The sequence below is a fragment of the Gigantopelta aegis genome, chromosome 8 (genome assembly GCF_016097555.1).
Source record: "Gigantopelta aegis isolate Gae_Host chromosome 8, Gae_host_genome, whole genome shotgun sequence".
In the NCBI taxonomy this organism is placed as follows: Eukaryota; Metazoa; Mollusca; class Gastropoda; order Neomphalida; family Peltospiridae; genus Gigantopelta; species Gigantopelta aegis.
The window spans coordinates 33,015,181-33,035,992 of NC_054706.1; the positions used below are offsets into that span (position 1 = coordinate 33,015,181).

At 34.4% G+C, this 20,812-nt stretch overlaps 1 protein-coding gene across 1 annotated transcript; it reads left to right on the forward strand.

The window, feature by feature from the left end:
- The first annotated feature begins 63 nt into the window (after nucleotides 1-63).
- On the forward strand, nucleotides 64-18,459 carry LOC121378900 (phosphatidate cytidylyltransferase 2-like). Its single transcript, XM_041507265.1, has 11 exons — nucleotides 64-213; nucleotides 2,440-2,570; nucleotides 3,330-3,426; nucleotides 4,019-4,192; nucleotides 5,064-5,183; nucleotides 6,701-6,783; nucleotides 8,546-8,702; nucleotides 9,983-10,135; nucleotides 12,289-12,423; nucleotides 13,029-13,132; nucleotides 14,252-18,459. The coding sequence occupies exons 1-11, from the start codon at nucleotides 160-162 to the stop codon at nucleotides 14,379-14,381; spliced, it is 1,338 nt and encodes a 445-aa protein (XP_041363199.1). The 5' UTR covers nucleotides 64-159; the 3' UTR covers nucleotides 14,382-18,459.
- The last annotated feature ends 2,353 nt before the right edge of the window (nucleotides 18,460-20,812 follow it).

Sequence of the window (20,812 nt, forward strand, 5' to 3'; positions counted from 1 at the left end):
GAAACGTGGCAGAACCACACTGTTGAAGGAATTCTCGCGAGATATTTCGAGAGGGCACCTGTTAGTAGTGTATTGAACATTTTCTGTTTATAAATAATTCTGTTTTATTAAACCAGATTAAAATAGCTTTATTTCCGTTTAACATCCCGTCTTTATCATATGGCGGACATTAGACAGAGAAAAATTCGTAGCTTAGAAGAGATAAAAGAAAAGGTAAACGAAAAATGGACGATTATTAAAATTAGCAATGCAATTTGGCATTATTTGCAAAGCAGGAATGCCATTTTTACGTATTACTTTGCAGCTTTTGACATGAGCACATGCATATGACTTGCAAGTATCTTATTATTCTGTGTTGTTTGTTTACATAATATGAAATTACAGTGTTACCTAGAGGCGAGCTCTGTAGACTGATGCCCATTCATTATTCTTGGCTTCCTACACTTCATTAAATTCATATCATTAAAATTGTAAAGTCATTCTTCAATCTAAAGACACAAATATTTGCTAAAATAATAGCAACAACAATAATAATCATCAACAAATAAAACAATAATAATAAAATAACAACAACAATAATAATCAAGAAAAAGAACAGCAATAATAATTAAAATAACAGTAAAAATTAAAAAAACACAATTATGAATGTGATATGAATAAAATAGGGAGGCCTGTTTCGGTGAACATTTAAGCAGATAATTCTTATCCAAATAGTTACATTTTTATTAGTATTTCTGTTTTTCAAATGAGCACTAAAATGGCTGCTATGTAGCAAAGCTTTGCGCAAGTGCATACAAAACTAGCATACATTAACATAGCCATATTGTTAACTATGTCATCTGTTTCGGTGAGAAACATTTAGTGGCAAGGCATTTGACCTCAACTGATTGAGATTTGAGGGCATTATGGCCAGAAGGCAGGGCAGCAAGGCAAATTTCAACTATGTACATGCAGGGCTAGCTCTAAGTGAGCAGAAACTTTCTCCAAATTATCTATTTAAACTTCAAAAAATGCAAAATCCCAGTAATTTTCCAACAAAATTTGAATCATTGCATGAAATTATTTGCCAAATTAAAATAAAATTCACCAATTGTTTTCAGAATTCGCAGTTAGCGAATTTGACAAGTGGCAGAGCTAGCCCTGACATGTATGTATGTGTGCGTGCACCAATGCCCCACTACTGGTGAAGGCTTAGAAGGGCATTGTACATACTACCTTGTCAATGGTTCAACCGGCCTCAGTGGCGTCGTGGCAGGCCATCGGTCTACAGGCTGGTAGGTACTGGGTTCGGATCCCAGTCGAGGCATGGGGTTTTTAATCCAGATACCGACTCCAAACCATGAGTGAGTGCTCCGCAAGGCTCAATGGGTAGGTGTAAACCACTTGCACCGACCAGTGATCCATAACTGGTTCAACAAAGGCCATGCTTTGTGCTATCCTGCCTGTGGGAAGCGCAAATAAAAGATCCCTTGCTGCTAATCGGAAGAGTAGCCCATATAGTGGTGACAGCGGGTTTCCTCTCAAAATCTGTGTGGTCCTTAACCATATGTCTGACGCCATATAACCGTAAATAAAATGTGTTGAGTGTGTCATTAAATAAAACTCTTCTTTCTTTTTTTGTCAATGGTTCACAAGCCATCTTTATAGAGTAAGGCACAGCAAATTTGTATTTTTGTCCTTAAAAAATCAACTTACAACTTGAGCTTCAAACACTAATAACTGACCAGAAAAAATAAAGTATTTAACAATGTGGGGGAAAAGGATAATTTTGACATAAAATTTGGAACTAAGGCCTGAAAGTTAAAGTCCGGTGCACAGCTGCAAGATAGGTTACATTCCATCCAGAAAATACCCAAGTCCTTAGATTGAGGAAGTTGTAGTGCTGTGCGTAAATCTATATCAAGGAGACCGATCTATCCTGGATGATGCCAATGGAAGATGAAATAGTCTAGAAAATAGTAGTATGGGCTGACTCCACTTCCTATTTCTTTTTAGAGTGGGGCAGTCATTTTTCCAGTGCTCCTAGAACAGACTGGGACAGATATAGGCTAAATGTGAACCAAAGTAGCATTCTGTAGAATGTCTGTCAAACGAGTCACTGAAAAACATCAACTAAAGTCTGCCAGAAAAATAATGTAGACACAAGGAATCTTGCTAATAGGGAATTCACCCTGTCCTTAAGTGGGCCCCCACCTGTGTTCTTTGGGCCCAAAAACACCTCTCTGCACACGTGCCTTTAAATAAGTGTATGAATCATGTTAATAAAATAAATATCTTATTTGGAATTTCAAGTACATGTGTATATTTATATATTGCCAATGAACTTGTAACTATTTGAAATTTCGAAATTGAGACGGCGAATCATTTTGAAATCTGTGCTGTTTAATTATGTATTTATGGAAGAAATTTATGATAATTATTTGGCTTGTTTTTTCACAGACATTATCTGAAGATGAAGCTGAAGATATGCCAGTTGCCCCTGACTTGAAAGCTGGGAAAACCAGCCTCGCTCAGGCGTCCGATGAAACTACAGAGGTTTTAGACTCAGCTCTTAAGGACCTTACTCCAAGGTACAGATAATTACTACAGAAATAGTGATCATCTTAATTGTAAAAAAGACAGGGAGTAACATTACTAAATAAAAGTTAATATGCATACTAAATTTTATTTAGTAAACAGAGATAATAATTTTTTGTATAAATACAGCTCTAGGTAATACATATATTTCTAGATAACGTGTATCATGTATTTTCAATATTTTGTAAGAAGACTTCCTCAGAATACTGTTGACACTGCTGTAAATAATAATAATATGATATGGACAGTGATGCAGGGTACCAATACTGTGATATATATTATAATACCTAATGACGGCTAATGATTAGGATCCAGAGTGTACTTCATGCTCCAGGGGCCCATATTTTCAAAGCTATCTTAGCGCTATGTTATTGTAAAACCATCATAAGCTATGATTTCACTATGGCATGTGCTATAAAACGACCGTAAGCTATGATATCACTATGGCATGTGCTATAAAACGACCATAAGCTATGATGTCAATATGGCATGTATTCTAGTGATGTCATAGTCTATGATGGTTTTGCGATAATATAGTGTTAAGATGGCTTTGAAAATCTCTAGCCTGGTAAGCAAAGAATACCCTGTGACAATTACATGTACCATCAAGTTTTTAAAGTCCTTGCATTCTTGAAGATTAAAGTTTAAAAAACAACATAAATCTTTTTTAACTAAATATTTATTTATTTGACACTACACTGTATTTAAATAAGCACCTGTAATCTGTAATGTATCTCTGTGTTTAATTACAGATGGCGGAACTGGGTGATTCGAGGTATTTTTACCTGGGTTATGATCTTCAGCTTCTGTTTCATCATCTACATGGGACCTCTGGCTTTGGTTCTTCTGGTAATTCTTATTTTTCACATTTTTTCTGCCATTTTGTTTTAGGTAATAAAAGAAAAAGAGGGTGGTGGGGGTTTTTAGGATTTTTTTTAATTCCTTTATGGAATGCCCGACCAAGTGGTGAAATTAAAAAAAAAATATTATTACGTTTTATTGGTTGTAATTATGATGAAGTTATTTTTATTATCTCAAACATTAAAAGTCCACATTCAGAATTCTTTGTAAAATTAACTTAAGAGACATGTACATTGTATGTACAGGTGTAAGTTAAAAAAATAGATAATTGTGGAAAATGTCAACTTGGTAACTTACCATAAGTAAGTCAGGTTGTTGCATTCAAACCATGTTATTACTCTGAACATTAGTCGAAGGAGATGCCAATGAAATACATTGTAATAACTTGACTTCACATTTCTGAACTGCAAGCAAGATGAAAATATGAGCATACTTTAATAATTGAAATTTTAAAAATTATTATTGTGTTTAATGTGTGAATTATAACCTTAGATGTTCTGTTTTTAGAATTTGATTCATCCATTTTGCATATTTCATTGTATGCTTTCGTTAAGTTTGTGACATTTTTGTTTTCTTCTAGATTTTTGCTATCCAAATCAAGTGTTATCACGAAATTATAACCATTGGTTATGTTGTCTACAAGTCGTATGAACTGCCATGGTTTAGAACGCTCAGTTGGTACTTCCTCTTTACGTCCAACTATTTCTTCTATGGTGAGAGCATGACTGAATATTTTGGCGTTCTGTCACACATCGTAAGTATATCATTAATACATCTCTATGTACATAGATTTTATAAGTTACCCAGGCTTTAGAACTCATTCAGGTATAACTTTTATTGGTTGAGTAATGCAAGGTGAATTGGCTGATGGCTTTTTCGAAAATATTTTTCATTTGTGAATAAATAAGATTAAAGGGACAGACCCTAGTTTTTAAACACTACGGCATATTTTTCACTATTAGAGATGTTTCAAAGTCACAGACTCTTCTTTCACTCTGTTGTATCCAAATTTGTTACAGGTTTGTAAATGAACTAAACTTAGTGTCCATTTTTACGGGTTGAAACTGAGTCTAGGTGCAAAATATGCTTTAGTGTTTAAAAACTAGGGTTTGTCCCTTTTTTATGAAACATCCAAAATTGTGAATTGACAGATGAATTGTTTCCAAAATATAGTTTTATTTATTTATGAATAAGCTCCAAAATTGCAAATATTCAGCAACACTTTTTGCAGTAAGTAACAAAGAGTTGATGGTTTGTCACTTGATATTAATACGCATTATTTTGTGTACAATCTAAAACCCTACCTTGCTACTGTCTTTAGTATATAGCATTCAGTACCTATATTGCCTTTCCATTCACATATGAATCTTTTGTCCATATAATTCTCAGGTTATATTTAATTTAAGCTCTGACCACTGTATTTATTTATTCAGAAAAAGGCATGGTTACTACTTACCTTCACAGATCATTATTGTAAATAATGTTACTCTTTTTCTCTTTTGTATATAGATATATATATCATGTACATTTTAAAATTAATATGGTGTGGAAGTAATTAAAACATGTTTTTTGCTTCTTTTCTTCTTGAAATACATGTATCTATGAGAAATATTTATATTTTTTAGAAATTCTGGCACTACTTTGTGTCGTACCATCGGTTTATCTCGTTCTCCTTGTACGTTGGTGGCATCGTCGCATTTGTGTTCAGTTTGGTCAAAAAGCACTACCTGAAGCAATTCACACTGGTAAGACACTTCTTAATGTAATTTTATTGGAAATATTTATTACACATTGACAATTTTTTAAATAGATATCCCCTTTGTCATTGTAACCTTCTGACTACTGCAGTCGCCCGGCATCACACCAGTTGACATACTGTACACTGTATACTGTGCATTCCCCAATTCATATTTCCCACCATTTTGCAAACAACACTCACCGGAAACCATTTATTAACAGGAAACTGAAGACAACTCGGCTTCCTGTGCCTTTAGATTTTTTATTTTCAGTGGAAAATACTTTTCGACAAGTATTTTTGCTTGACAAAAATGGTGGCACGTCGCGATCATTTTCAGTGATCGATACCTGATGTGACAGCTATTTTGATAATAAATTTGATCATTTTACCAACAACGAAAATCACCAAGTATTGGGATATGAATCGTAGTTCATTTTTCAAAAAATATTCTGGTTAGAAAGCCACTGTTATTGGGAATAATGGACACAAATGTTAAAAAAAAAATTTAATTGCCATATAATTTGTCCAGCTTTAATTATAGTTTTAATGGTGTATCAATGAGTTTGCCTTTGTGGACTTTGACGTCTTGACCATTTTCTTAGTGATTATGTTCATAGTTACAGAACTTGCTGTTGGTCCCCTGCCATAGATTATGGGGAGCCATATCAGAGTTTACCATATTGATACACTATAAATTCAAATGCTAAGGGAAGCTAAAAATTGCTGTCCTTTTAAATACTGTAAAATACTTTATTTTCGCGAGATCAAATGTTCGCAATTTAATGAAAATTAGTCAGTTAGCGAGCAGTTATTTTCTCAAATTCCCATCCTTCCCCCAGTAAAAAAAAAAGTAAGTACTGGTTCTTATGTTACTAATTTTGACGTTTATTCTTTGCAAAATAACGTAAGTTTACGCAAGGTGCTTAGGCTACCCTGTGCTCTTTTTCGTAATCCTCAAACTTGTTGTAAAAACCGAACCTGAAAACTAAATGGAATTTGAAGGCGCAATGCTAGCACAAGTTTGATTTAAACATTATTTATTATTTATTACTGTCAAAATACTCATTCAGTACAGTTTATGATTGACCACATACAAGTCCAACCTGGATTTTTTCACTTCCGCATTTTAACATACTGTGATGTTTACTTCTGTTTTGCTTTCACTTATGAAAGAAAACCATACAAACCTTCGTATTGTTTATTATCACGTCTTGCTTCGTGATATGAAGTTTTATTGTTGCATTGTTACTACTGTAGTCCTGTGCAGCGGAAACTAATGATGTCTTAGATCAGATTGAATGATACTAAAATTAAAAAAAAAAAATTAATGTCCAATTTTCGTCAGCTTTTAATTTCGCGTGGAATTTATTTTCACGTATTTTATTCAAATGCGAAAAAAAGCGAAAATAAATTCTATTTGAAAATAAAGTATTTTACAGTAGTCTTAGGGGAGTGATGGGGAGCGAGAGTAATAGCTCCCGATAACTATGAGGTCAGGAATTAAGTTTACATTTTTTGTTTCAGTTTGGCTGGACCCATGTGACCCTGTTGCTTGTGGTAACCCAGTCCCATCTCATCATCCAAAACGTCTTTGAGGGACTCATCTGGTGAGTTGCACGGATAATTTTAAGATGTTTATTTGTTTTAGCTTTTTGCATATTAACAGGGCTTCTAGAATTATTATAAAATCTACTAGCCATGGGATCATTGATTTAAAAAATTTACTAGCCACGATTAAAAATTCATTAGCCCGACTTTACTTGTACAATTTTACTAAATAATAGTAATAATTAATCAGATATGTCACCTAAAGAGGGAAATAGAGCTTAAAAACACTAACATTGGGGGTGGGATGGAGGCAGTATATTCATATTTACAAAATAGACTTAACTGCAATATTTGACAAAAAAAACAATTCACTTGCCGTTAGGCATGGCAATAATAGTTATTTACTAGCCCAACATTGAATATCACTAGCTATGTGAGTGAGGCTACCATAATCTAGCTCTGTTTATGACCTTTCACTTTTGACATTCCATTGATTCCGTGCTAAAAGTTGTTCAGTTCATATGCTGGTTATGTATCCACCAAATCTTGAATTTTTTTTTTTTTAAAAGGCAGTTACCAGGGGCAAGTTCAGTCAACTGCTTGTCACTATTGTTTGCTAGACTGGATTTTACTTTACACAGTATACCAAATTACCAATTTGCAAACCAGTCAAAATAGTTTGCAAACGTTAGCGAGAAATGGCTGGTGAAACCTGGGGCATCAGCGTTCTCACTGGACTTTCTCCATTGGGGGTCATTTGAGCTTTCTTGTGAAATTTGGGGAGTCCCATAATAGGATTGTAAGTTAAAACTAAAAAACATAAGAGTCCTGTCCAAGTTCCCATGCTTCAAAAGACACTTTTCGAGGGTCAGTGAGATCCTTGGGAATGTTCTCAAAGTAGGCTGATTGTGCGAATTTAATTTTCTTAAAGTTAAAGTTTGTTTTGTTTAATGACACAACTGGAGCACATTGATTAATTAATCATCAGTTATTGGATGTCAAACATTTGGTAATTATGATTCATAGTCATCAGCGGAAACCCACTACATTTTTCCTAATGCAACAAGGGATCTTTTATATACACTTCCCCAGAGACAGGAAAATACATACCACAGCCTTCTTTGTCCAGTTGTGGTGCACTGAATGAATCCACCGAGCTGGTTTGATCCTGTGACACAAGCACTTCAAGCGAGCACTCAACCGACTAAGCTAAATCCCGTCCCTTAATTTTCTTAAAGAGGCTGTCTTTGAAGTTTCTTAAATCATCCTTATGTTAGTAAAGATCCCTTGCTGCTAATCGGAAGAGTAGCCCATGTAGTGGCGACAGCGGGTTTCCTCTCAAAATCTGTGTGATCCTTAACCATATATGTCTGACGCCATATAACCGTAAATCAAATGTGTTGAGTGCGTCGTTAAATAAAATATTTCTTTCTTTCTTTCCTTATGTTAGTAATAGCAAACAGTCCTTCCAATATTGTTTTCATTAGTTGTATGAAAGGTCATCTGGATGTGAATTGTTCCTACCTTTTATGGGCTATTTCTCATTCCTGCCAGTGCACCACGACTGACATATCAAAGACTGTGGTATGTACTACCATCTATGGGATGGTGCATATAAAAGATTAGCCCATTAAGTGGCAACCGCAGGTTTCCTCTCTCAATATCTGTGTGGTCCTTAACCATATGTCTGATGCCATATAACCGTAAATAAAATGTGTTGAGTGCGTCGTTAAATAAAACATTTCCTTCCTTCCTACCTTTCATTTTCACCCAATATGTTAATTTGATTGTAAGTACATTTGTATGTTATTTGTTTCTCAGGTTGTTGGTTCCAGTGTCAATGATTATTTGCAACGACATCATGGCATACATGTTTGGCTTCTTTTTTGGCAAAACACCTCTCATTAAATTGTCTCCCAAAAAAACCTGGGAAGGTTTTATTGGAGGAGCTATTTCAACAATCATCTTCGGAATCATGGTAAGATTTTATTTAAAATAAGATATATTGATAGCTTTTTTGAAAAGATATAAGGATTGTAGACAGGAGTGGGTAGGGGTAAACAGAGATTTAGACTGTACTTGAAAGGTATCATTGGTGATCCACATTTCAAAATACATGTATTTCACAAGATGACATTTTTATTTGCACAAAGTTTTGTTTTGTATTTAAAAAAAATTGGAATTCTTTGAAAGTCTTTGAAAATGGCAGATAAAAGTCTTTGAAAATGGCAGGTAAAAGTCTTTGAAAATGGCAGATAAAAGTCTTTGAATTTGTTTGGTCTTTAAGGCTATGAACCTTGCTTATAAGAAATAGTGTTCGACAAATGTTTACAGTACCCTAGGCTAGTGCCCAGTAGAATTGTAGAAATACAGTTTTCACTGTAATTTTCACTAGCCCAGACCAAAAATTCGCTAGCTGGGACCAAGGGCTAGTGGATTTGTCAAACCCTGTATGAGAGAGATTTCAAGGATCAGAAACTGTATTTTTTGGGAACCGGCCTTGGTGGCGGCGTGGTTAAGCCGTAAGGCTGGTAGGTACAGGGTTTGGAACCTGCTACCGGCTCCACCCCAAAGCAAGTTTTAATGAATCAGTGGGTATGTGTAAGGCCACTACACCCTTTTCTCTCTCACTAACAACTAACCCAATGTCCTGGACAGACGGCCCAGATAGCTGTGGTGTGTGCTCAGGACAGCGTGCTTGAACCTTAATTGGATATAAACAAGAAAATAAGTTGAAATGAAATGTATTGGTCATTTGACACAGATACCATATCTTCCAAGTCACAAAGAAAAATACCAAGTGATAAACAAGATACTCAACTGTAATGTAATATTAAAAATTAAAATAAGTATAAATATTAAAATTACAGTTTCATCGTTGTGCCCCAACCAAGGTTAATGTGTATGTTGTTATTCGTAAAATTGTCGGTATGAATTATTGCTCCAGCTTTTCCATCAATTATATACGACTTGTATTTCATGAAAGTGTCCTTTTACTGTGATGAAATTCTTTCTTTTTTTCTTGTAAGTAAAATTAATGCATGATAAGAAATTCTATGATTTTTTGTGACTAAATTTTAAAACAAGTTTGTTTTGTTTAACGACACCACTAAAGCACATTGATTAATTAATCACCGGCTATTGAATGTCAAACATTTGGTCATGCATGACTAAATTAAATATATGAATAAATATTCATTTCACTGAAAGACTAGTTCAGAAAAACATCATTTCAATGCTGTTTGTCTTGGTTTTCAGCTGTCCTATGTTCTGGTGCAGTTTGACTTCTTTGTTTGTCCGATCCACTATGATGAAGAGAAAGAGGCTCTGTCGATGGACTGTGAGCGTAATCCAGTGTTCCACATCACTGAATTCAATCTTCCCGAGACATTACAGGGCTTCTTTTCATTAGTAAGTTATGTGGTTTCTTCTGTAATGAAATGACAGGTATAACAGCTTAAATCAGATTGACACACACTAGCCCGTACTGGACCAAATGGTACTTTAGGCCAAGGAAAAAAATATTTCACTTGTGGTCACAATGTGTATCAATATCTACCTCCATGCCACCAATTATTATTTAGGATTTTTTAAAAATTTATTTTTATTTTGAGAACAAACAAAATCCTGTACATAAGTTTTATTAATTATTTAAAATTATGTTCCATTTTATGATTTGCATATATGTACTTAAAACTGAAGTAACAATGCAAATGTAAGGTATTCATTTGAGGATTAATACCATTACATCATTTTGGAAATATTCAGTGACAACAGTTAATTCTGATGGGGTTTTTATCTCTTTTTTTTTATCTTCTGTTTTTTTGAGGGGTGGGATACTTCTGTTACTGTATGTAGTCAAGTTGGAAATATGATAGTTGTTCACTTTTTCCATTGACCAATTAAAGGTCCACAATCATGGCACATTATTAATACACAGTATATAAAAAAAATACCTGCATCTGACCTGTGACGCAGCATCAGGTGAATTCCACTCATTCAGGACATTCATTAGTAGGTTAGCATGGCGACCGCATGTAATGATTCTTCGGAAAATAGCTCATTCTTATCGGACGTTTGGACATTTCGGACTTGTCGCATTTGTCTATTCTAATGCTACCACAATTGGTGAGGAAGAAGGAGAAAATCCATTAGGAGTACATCCCTATCAGTTTGAACCGTAGTACACTGACGATGATCCGTTGAGCCAAATGCGGTCAGCCAATGTGCAGCACGGAACCCGGACACAAAAACAAAGTGCGAATGTTAATGCCGAGGTGTACATTGTTCATTTTTGGCACAAAGATACACCTCAACATGATGCATTTATATATGTTAAAGAAATAAATGTAGGGAAAATATTTTTTAGAAAAAATACTAATTAATATTAACTGATATAAACTAATATGAACAACGTACACCTCGGCACTAACGTTTGGGCTTTGTTTTTGTCTCTGGGCTGCAAATAGTCTGAACAGGGGGGATATAGGCTTGGAACAGACAAGTTCTTTTAACAAAAGTTTTGGTGCCATTCCCATCGACCATCTTAGATAATCGTCGTAACCCCCAGGTATGAAGTGGTCACTGCAAATCAAATCCCATCTTGACGGTCCTTTCCAATGGGCACGTGTTCAGTTTAAGAACTGCTTCCGTGCAAACAATGTCGGTTTGTCTTTCGGAAAAATATGCAAACTTCTTTTTCCTTTAACTGCAGCTTTTGTACACCATACACTGAACAATGGTTCACCATGTTTCACATTTGAAAGATATCTTCAAAATAATATTCGAAACATACAATTCAATTCAATAGAATAACATTTTTGCGTTTTAAAAATACACATGTTCCACTTCCATGTAAAATGACCGAAAGGCTGCGAATCACCCGTTCATGTTATTCTGGTTAGTGTGTCATGGGGTCACTTGGCTTGACTCTTGGAGTTCAGAGGCTTTTTGGCAAGTGATGGGGAAAAACGCAACTTTTTATTGCGAATATATTAAAAACGGGTAAATCTTTAAAAAATTATTTTATTGATATAGATACCAAACAGTGAATTATGATTTTGATAAATGTAGACCTTTAACCAAGGAAGATTGCAATACTGAGTTACTTCCCTTGTACATGGACTTACTCTACATGTATTGATAAAATGAAGCAGCAATTTACAGAATTGCTTTTATATTTGAATGGATCTTCACCAAGTTAGAATTTGTGAATCCAGTGTACAGGTTTCTAGTGGCTAGATAGATTTTATTTTGAATGCTACTGACATGGTTAAAGTGTAATGCAACAACATTCATAAGAATCCTTTTTTAGCCATGTTTACTTTTTTGGTCTGTTTATTATTATTTTAATGCAACATGTTGCTAAGATCAGGTTTGTAAAAAAACACACCTCTTTTAAAATAAACTCAGATGAGCCAACTGACAAAATACTTTAACAGTTTTTAGCGGTAAACTACATTCTCTTTGTTTTAGAACTGGCGCATTTAGTACAGTTTGAAAAATTGGAAAGTTCGGATATTTAACTTTACACAGAAATTAATAAGTTTCTTTTTATTTTTCAGATTCGAATTCCATGGACAACAGTTAAAATCTATCCGTTTCTCCTCCACTCTGTGTCAATGTCAATATTTGCTTCTGTTATTGGTCCCTTTGGAGGCTTCTTTGCCAGTGGATTCAAGCGAGCTTTTAAAATTAAGGTTTGACATTTCTTTTAGAACTTTATCACAAGTAGTATTGACTTTTGTTTTATACCTTGTATTATAGCAGTAGTAGTTTTTGTTACTGTGTAAATATAGTTTGATAATTATTCAGATCTGAACTAAGTATTGCAATTAGCATATTTTTAGCAAGGTTCGAAATTAATTTTATTAAGGGGTGGGGGAGCAATCTTTGTTTTTCAAGTGTTAATTTGGAAGTAAATGTTAAAAATTAAGAAGCATTTGTAAACAGTAGTATGGAAATAAGACAGTTTATTAGACTTAAGTGTTTCTGACTGTTTTCCCATATTTTTTCGTTCAAAACTTAAGTTATGATTTTGTCCGTCATTTGCTTTTTTAACAGAATTGTGGAAAACTCTAGACAAACACCAACAAAAGCTTATCACTACTCAAAATGAGGAATTCTGGATTTACTTAGAAGACTGTCAAAAATGAGGTGGAAAGCAAACACTGCTTATAAAAATTATTATCATTACCTCATGTCACTTTCAAACCTTGTGTTAGGTATCTGTTAGCTGCTAATTAAACAATGTGCTTTGATGTTTGCACAGAACATACTGATGTTTGGTATTTACTCATTTCAGGATTTTGGTGACATCATTCCAGGTCACGGCGGCATCATGGACAGGTTTGACTGTCAGTTCCTCATGGCGACATTTGTTCATGTCTACCATTTCAGTTTTATCAGGTATATTACATTTCATGTGCTTTGAAATAAACACTATTTTAAAGTCGCAGAATCTAGTTTCAGTCCATGCATATGGACACTTAAGTTTGGTTAAAAATTGGCTGACCCTAGTTTTTAAACACCAAGATATTTTTCTCTCTATTAGAGCCAATTTTGATTATGAAAAGCAGACATTACTTGCATTTTATTGTTTAGATTATCCATTTCTGTACATCTGAAGAGTTTCCGATCATTCCGAAATTTTAATAGATAATGTGGAATAATACTTTTCTTTCAAATGACTTTCTGGTCTGACAAATTTTTTCTCTATCTACTACATCATCTAAAACAATGTACTTTGTGTTGATTATTCATGTCCTTCTGTTTGCAGGGGGTAGGACATAACCCAGTTATAAAGCACTTGCTTGATCTAGGATCTATCCCCATCGGTGGGCCTATTCGGCTATTTCTCGTTCCAGCCAGTGCACCACGACTGGTATATTAAAGGCATGTGCTTTTCAGTCTGTGGAATAGTGCATATAAAAGACCTCTTGCTACTAATGAAAAAATATAGTGGGTTTCATCTCTAAGACTATGTCAAAATTACCAAATGTTTGACATTCAATAGCTAATGCTTAATAAATCAATGTGCTCTAGTGGTGTCTTTAAACAAAACAAACTCTTAACTATATATCTGAAAATGGCTAAACCAGAATGTGTTACAGTGTGAGCCATGACTATAAATAAATGTATTTTGTGTTGATTATTCGTGCCCATCTGTTTGCAGAATACCAAACTCCTCAGAAGTTGCTGCCCTAGTGGTGTCGTTTAACAAAACAAACTTTTAACTTTTTTCTATTTTCAGAATACCAAACCCCCAGAAATTGCTACTGAGCTTCGTCTTGTTAAAAGCCCTAGTGGCGTCGTTAAACAAAACAAACTTTTAACTTTTTTCTGTGTTCAGAATACCAAACCCCCAGAAGTTGCTGCCCTAGTGGTGTCGTTTAACAAAACAAACTTTTAACTTTTTTCTATTTTCAGAATACCAAACCCCCAGAAATTGCTACTGAGCTTCATCTTGTTAAAGCCCTAGTGGCGTCGTTAAACAAAACAAATATTTAACTTTTTTCTGTTTTTCAGAATACCAAATCCCCAGAAGTTGCTGCAGAGCGTGTTCTTGTTAAAACCCGAGGAGCAGCTCCACGTTTTCCACCTACTGCGGGAACGCCTGATCAACCGAGGACTTCTCAACATTACCACTGGATTATGATCTCTTCATTCAGTTCTATCACACCGTTAAAAACATACATGTGTACTGACACTTAACAAACCTTCATTGCAGGTTCAGACATAGATTAATTTGTCAGGTGCTTTTAATGCAGTTTTGAGACGTACATTAATATTTAATGTACTTTCATTTCAGATTAGCATTTGATTCACCTGCACTGCAAATTAGCATTTGATTCACCTGCACTGCAAATTAGCATTTGATTCACTTGCATTGCAAATTAGCATTTGATTCACCTGCATTGCAAATTAGCATTTGATTCACTTGCATTGCAACTTAGTATTTGATTCACTTAAATTGCAAATTAATATTTGATTCACCTGCATTGCAAATTAGCATTTGATTCACCTGTATTGCAAATTAATATTTGATTCACCTTCATTGCAAATTAATATTTGATTCACCTGTATCGCAGATTAATATTTGATTCACCTACATCGGAGATTAATATTTGATTCACCCGCATTACAGATTAATATTTGATTCACCCGCATTACAGATTAATATTTGATTCACCTGCACTACAGATTAATACACTGATCAACTTTAGCTAGGGATAATTGGATAAACATATTATGTCAAGTATAGCAAATGCATTTATTGTGTCCGAAGCATGACATATCTGATTGTAGTCATGTTTTATTGTGGTGATGTATGGGACATCCAAACTGCATAGATTCAGTGGTTTCCTGTTGCACTAATTTAAAATTTGCACAAATTGTTTATCATGACATAATGTTTGGTAAACCCCCAGTGAAAGTTGAGTAATATATTTGATTTACCTGCATTACAAATTAATTCTTTAATAACTGATTCATCTGTATTGCAGGTTAATATTTTATTCATCTGTATTGCAGGTTAATATTTGATTCATCTGCATTGCAGGTTAATATTTAATTCACCTGTATGCAGGTTAATATTTGATTCATCTGTATTGCAGGTTAATATTTGATTCACCTGCATTGCAGGTTAATATTTGATTCACCTGTATTGTAGGTTAATATTTGATTCATCTGTATTGCAGGTTAATATTTGATTCACCTGCATTGCTGGTTAATATTTGATTCACCTGCATTGCAGTTGGAGATGCAGATAACGATTTGTATGTACTGTAAATGATCTCAGAATTATATGGTTCTACATCGAAATTAATGGATCTGTATCGATGGGATAGGTCAGTCATACCCACGGCATGGTGATGTGTTGCACATCTGTGAGGTTCTCTTCTGTATTGTGACAGAATTTGTGGAGTTAAATTAATCCTATATCAAAGAGTGTCAATAACATCAAGATCAATATCTAGATTTCTATTTTAAAAAATGCCAGAACCTGATAATTCTGAAAGAGCATTAACATATCTTTGACATTCATTTTTTTCTTTTAGTATTTTAATAGTTTTATTTTACCAGAGATGTGATTTTTTTACCTTTTTAAAAAAAAATCCAATTTCAGCTTATTTCTTTGTGTAAAATAAATTTTCACAGACTAGCTTTGATCTGCAATGCTGAAAATTAACCTTTATTTGTGTGTATATGATCATTATCATCTTTTTAAAGATCATTTCAGCTTGTACTTTAATTGTATATTTTAATTGATTTTCTTGTACAAATAAGTGGTAGAAAGGTCCAAGAACAAGTTCAGAAAATTAGTTTTTATGTATAAAACATATAAATCTGTACAATGTATGTTTAGCAATGCAATGTAATTTACTTGTTTACTTCATTGGTTTATTACTTTTCATAGAGGTTAAAGGCATGATAACATGGCAGTTAACCCACTCAAAAAAACACATTTTGTGACTTGAAATGTACACTGTGGTTTGTTTTTTCTCATCTTCAGCTATTGCTCTTACCATAAACTGTTCTGTTCAAAGGTACTTGTGATTTAGGCTACATGATCTTTAGGCTACATGATTTATGATTCTGTATTTGTACTTTCATTCACACCCATCATTCATTATTTATGATAGCACACACTAATAACACACATAGGTGTAACGATTTAAAGACATATGACTGGCTGCTCCTAGGTGATGACCCGGTCGCCACAGCCATAGCATCTAAATAGCTTTATAACATGTAAGTGAACCTGAAACTGATTATTTTGTGATACATAAGCACAAGCGCCATAATTATGTCTTAGCTGAAAAAGACCTTTAAATTTGTTTTAAAACTAGTTTTTGAGATTATGTAAGAAATGGAATGCCACATTTGTTTCTGTTCGATACCATTTATCTTACAGTTCATTGTTTAAAAATGTATCCAACTCATTTTCGCTCATTAGATACATTTAGAAACAACTTGTAAGTTTGATGGTATCTAACAGCATGTAGTATTTTCTAGATACACCAAAAGAGCAACAGCAAGTAGGACGTGACAACTTTGTAGTTGATTGAATAATGTACATTTCTGGCCAGATTAAATGTATATGGGCCCACGTTACAAATCATGTTTGTCCTACATGCGTGTAACTACATACATTTGTCCTACATGCGTGGAACTACATACATTTGTCCTACATGCGTGGAACTACATACATTTGTCCTACATGCGTGTAACTACATACATTTGCATTGCTTAAACACCTGCATTTAAGGAAAATGGGTTTCATAAATTTGGCCTGTATATTTTCTGACAATATTTTTTTGGGCCATATACAGTGAAACCTCTTAAAACTGGACCCTCTGTAAACCGGACATTTATCACGGTCCTTTTTTAAAAATCAATACAGAACTTAACCTCTATAAACTGGATATCTCTTAATATTAGACATTTTACTTGGTCCTGAGGGTGTCCGGTTTAGAGGGGTTTCAGTGTAAGTAGAACAACTGCCATGCAACCATAGACCTAACTCACAAAAATCTTTTAAGCAACGTCACATTGTCTTTGCAAGTTTTTTTGCACTGCAAGATTAAGTTGCAAACATTTTGTGAATTAGGCTCCATGTCTTTGAGTCAGTATGTGTGACAGAGCCATCAGCAAAGAAAACCACACATGACCTCATCCAGTCACATCATGCATTTAAATCAGCACTAACCTGTGTTTTGCAATCAAAATAAGCACAATCCCTTTTCATATGTAAATATTTTTTCTTTATACTCCATCCTGACCTCTGACCGTGTGCATTTCCCCCTCTTTTCCACCTTACGGTCCGAACATTCAACAGCTAAATGGTTACGAAATCTTATTAATAAAAGAGAAAACACTTTTAAAAGTTTTCTTATTATGTCAACAATTATTAGATAAACAAAGTGTGTCAGTCTCAAATGTTCATTTGCATAATTAGTCTAAATGTTAGGTATAAAACTAGGTTTTATTTGCAGTATGTATGATTTCTTGCCACTAACTTTTTTTTTTTTTTTTTTTTAACATAATGTTCTAGTTGCCATTGTTCTTTTAGAATACTTAACACGAACAACAAGTAGAAAACAGATTTTGAAATTGTTGGTTCTTATGAAATAGTCTCCCAAATGAGAAAAAATAACCTATATTTGAAAAAGTATTGTGTCCATGAATAAGTGTTTAATGTATATTTTTAGTGATTACTTGTCTGTTAAAGTTTTGAAATTCTATAATCTTTCGTAGATAGACTTTAAAAATTTACTGGTATCTTTTTCTAGATACATTTTGATTTTGTTTCTTTTTACTGTGCAGGGCATGTGTAATTAGTAAAGTTTCACTGTAAAATCAGTTATTTTTATAGTATATTTTAATCTGCAAACATTCTTGTTTATATCATGGTGCTATAAACAATCAAGTACAATTATTAGTAAGACTTCGATGAAAACTCGGCTTGAATACATTGATTGGAGACACTTTTGTCATAGCTAGAATCATGCGGAGGTTTAAATAATTTTCATTCAAATATTGTGTATTTTTCATTCTGTTAAAACACCATTAATACATCTGCTAATTTTTATTTGCTAAATTGTGAAAAGATTCATTCCATACTGTAACAGATTTTCACATATAAAACCTATTTATCCATTTTGGATTGTCCATTTATTGTTGTATTGTTTATTTGTATTACGATAAAGGAAGCACAATGTTGTTAATTGTAATAGTATTATATTTGTTGTGTTTATGTTTAACCGTGTACTGGCATTATCAAAGGGGTGCAGAAATTTCCGGTTTGTTTACAGAACAAGAGTGAACATGTTCTGTGAATGAGGGCAAACTTCATATCTTCCCATAATGTTCTTGTCTCCATACAATTTTGAAATTTATGAAAGCAAATACATTAACAGTTTTTAATAAAATTAATTTTCATCATCGAACTTTCAGACATCGACTATGGCTTGAAAACTTAAACCCAAAACCCAAAGTCATAAATTCATACAAAACAAAACATCTGGCAACAAAAATTCTTGCAATGAATTGTGCATGATTATAGATCAAACTTATATATTTATTTCATTGATACACTCGTTCATAGTTTTAATTAAAATTCTGTAACCAAAATCAACTCCATTCTTCCTCACACATGTAATATAACAGCAATTATCTTTCAAACTACTTCGGTTTTTTGTTTTTAATGTGTCACAAACAAACTTCTTCTGGGTGGGAGTCATTATCAGGGTGCAAACTTGGTGCCTACCAGCCTTAAGTCTAATTGCCTAACCATTACACCATCAACAGTGCTCGAAATAAGCTATAACTACGATTTGGTTACTGCTTCAGTTTCAAAGTTTCAACTAGAAGGCAAAATATGTTGTCGATCAGTATGAATTGTATTAAACAGAAACTTGATCGTGAACAAAGTATTTGTTACGGGAAAATACTAAGATGTAACCATTGCAAGACATGACCTATTGTTCACGATTTATTTCAAAGGCTGCACCAAGCCCAGCAATCCCAAGTACCCATTTCTAGTCACATGACTGTCCTGGGCACACATCTCAGCTATCTGGGCTGTCTGTCCAGGACAGTGGGTTAGTTATTAGTTGGTTAGTGATTAGTGAGATAGAAGAGGGTGTAGTGGCCTTGCACCTACCCATTGAGCCCTTAAGAACTCACTCTGGGTTGGAGCCGGTACTGGGCTGCGAACCCTGTACCTAGCAGCCTGTAGTCTGATGGCTTAACCACTGCGCCACCGAGGCTGATTAAGCCCGTTGGATGTGAGAGCTACGCGGAAACGCATAAATGCGCTTTTTCATTTCGTCTAGAAAAAACTAAAACATGATGTTCAATACTGTTGACCACACAAGGTTCATTTGCATGTTTTCACCGTTTCAAGTTTATGATCTGTGTCTCATATTATAAGTTATAACCAGTTTAGATTTGTTAGCATTGAATGCAATTTTTGGCAGTTCCAGGGGTTGCAAACACCAATTTTTTTTCCTTCAGGGGCCCTTGAGTGGCCCCTGGACCCCGGCTGCAATAAGCTTTTTTCGTTCCAGCCCCTCTCACACCCCTGTGTGTCACTACACGGTTTAATTGTTACAGCACCACCTCTACACGGTCTCTTGTTGCTAGTCAAAACACTTGATCATTGTAATCCCCTGTGTTGGGGTTCACTGCTGGAGTATAGATACAGCTATTTCATAATATACGGCAGGCTAATGCATCGTTTTGGCTTAGAACTGCACTGGTTACCCTCTACTGGTTATGACTATATGAATACTAGTATTATATAGGTTTGAATGGTTGTGCATCAGTGGATGACAAAATGTTGTGAAATGAATGCATCTAAGAAGCCAGCAGCTATTACTCCTTATATTTATGTAAGCTTCAGCGACTGATTTAAAAAGGTACCCAACACATTCAACCCATATGAGAAATAAATAAGATAAGATGTGTTAGGTGTAAGATTTTTATGAACCTTCAGTAGCTCACATTGTAAAACATGTAAACAGCATAACCAGTGGCGGATCCAGAAAATCCATTTAGGGGGGGCCCCAGTGAAATGCCAAGGGAACTTTGGGGGAGTTTTGGAGGGGAATCATAAATTTTTTAAAATAATATATAATAAAATTATAGCTATTGCAAAATTTAGGGGGACTTCCCCTATATCCGCCTCTGAAAACCCCTCCCTCTTTTGAAATAAATAATCACAAATGCCCCTTACAGGGCTAATACTTAAGAATTTGTTACCTACATCTATGACAATTTTTAAATGTTTTTGCTGTGGTCGAAATGCTCGCCGACAACAATTTTGACAACAACTATAAAAACCAAAAATTATCCTTTCAACCAACAACGACAATTTTTTTAATCCGGCGGCACAAAAGTGCCATTGATAAAGTCCCTTATCTGTGGTAATTCATATCTCAATAATGGCAATTGCTATTTTCCTGTCATGGACCGAAAACTCTGGCGAAATCGGAGTTTGTGCCCATGACAGGTGTGCTTGAACAGTTCTCTGATGGAAGCATGCCAAATATTACCCACACCCACATGCCCACATTGCTATCA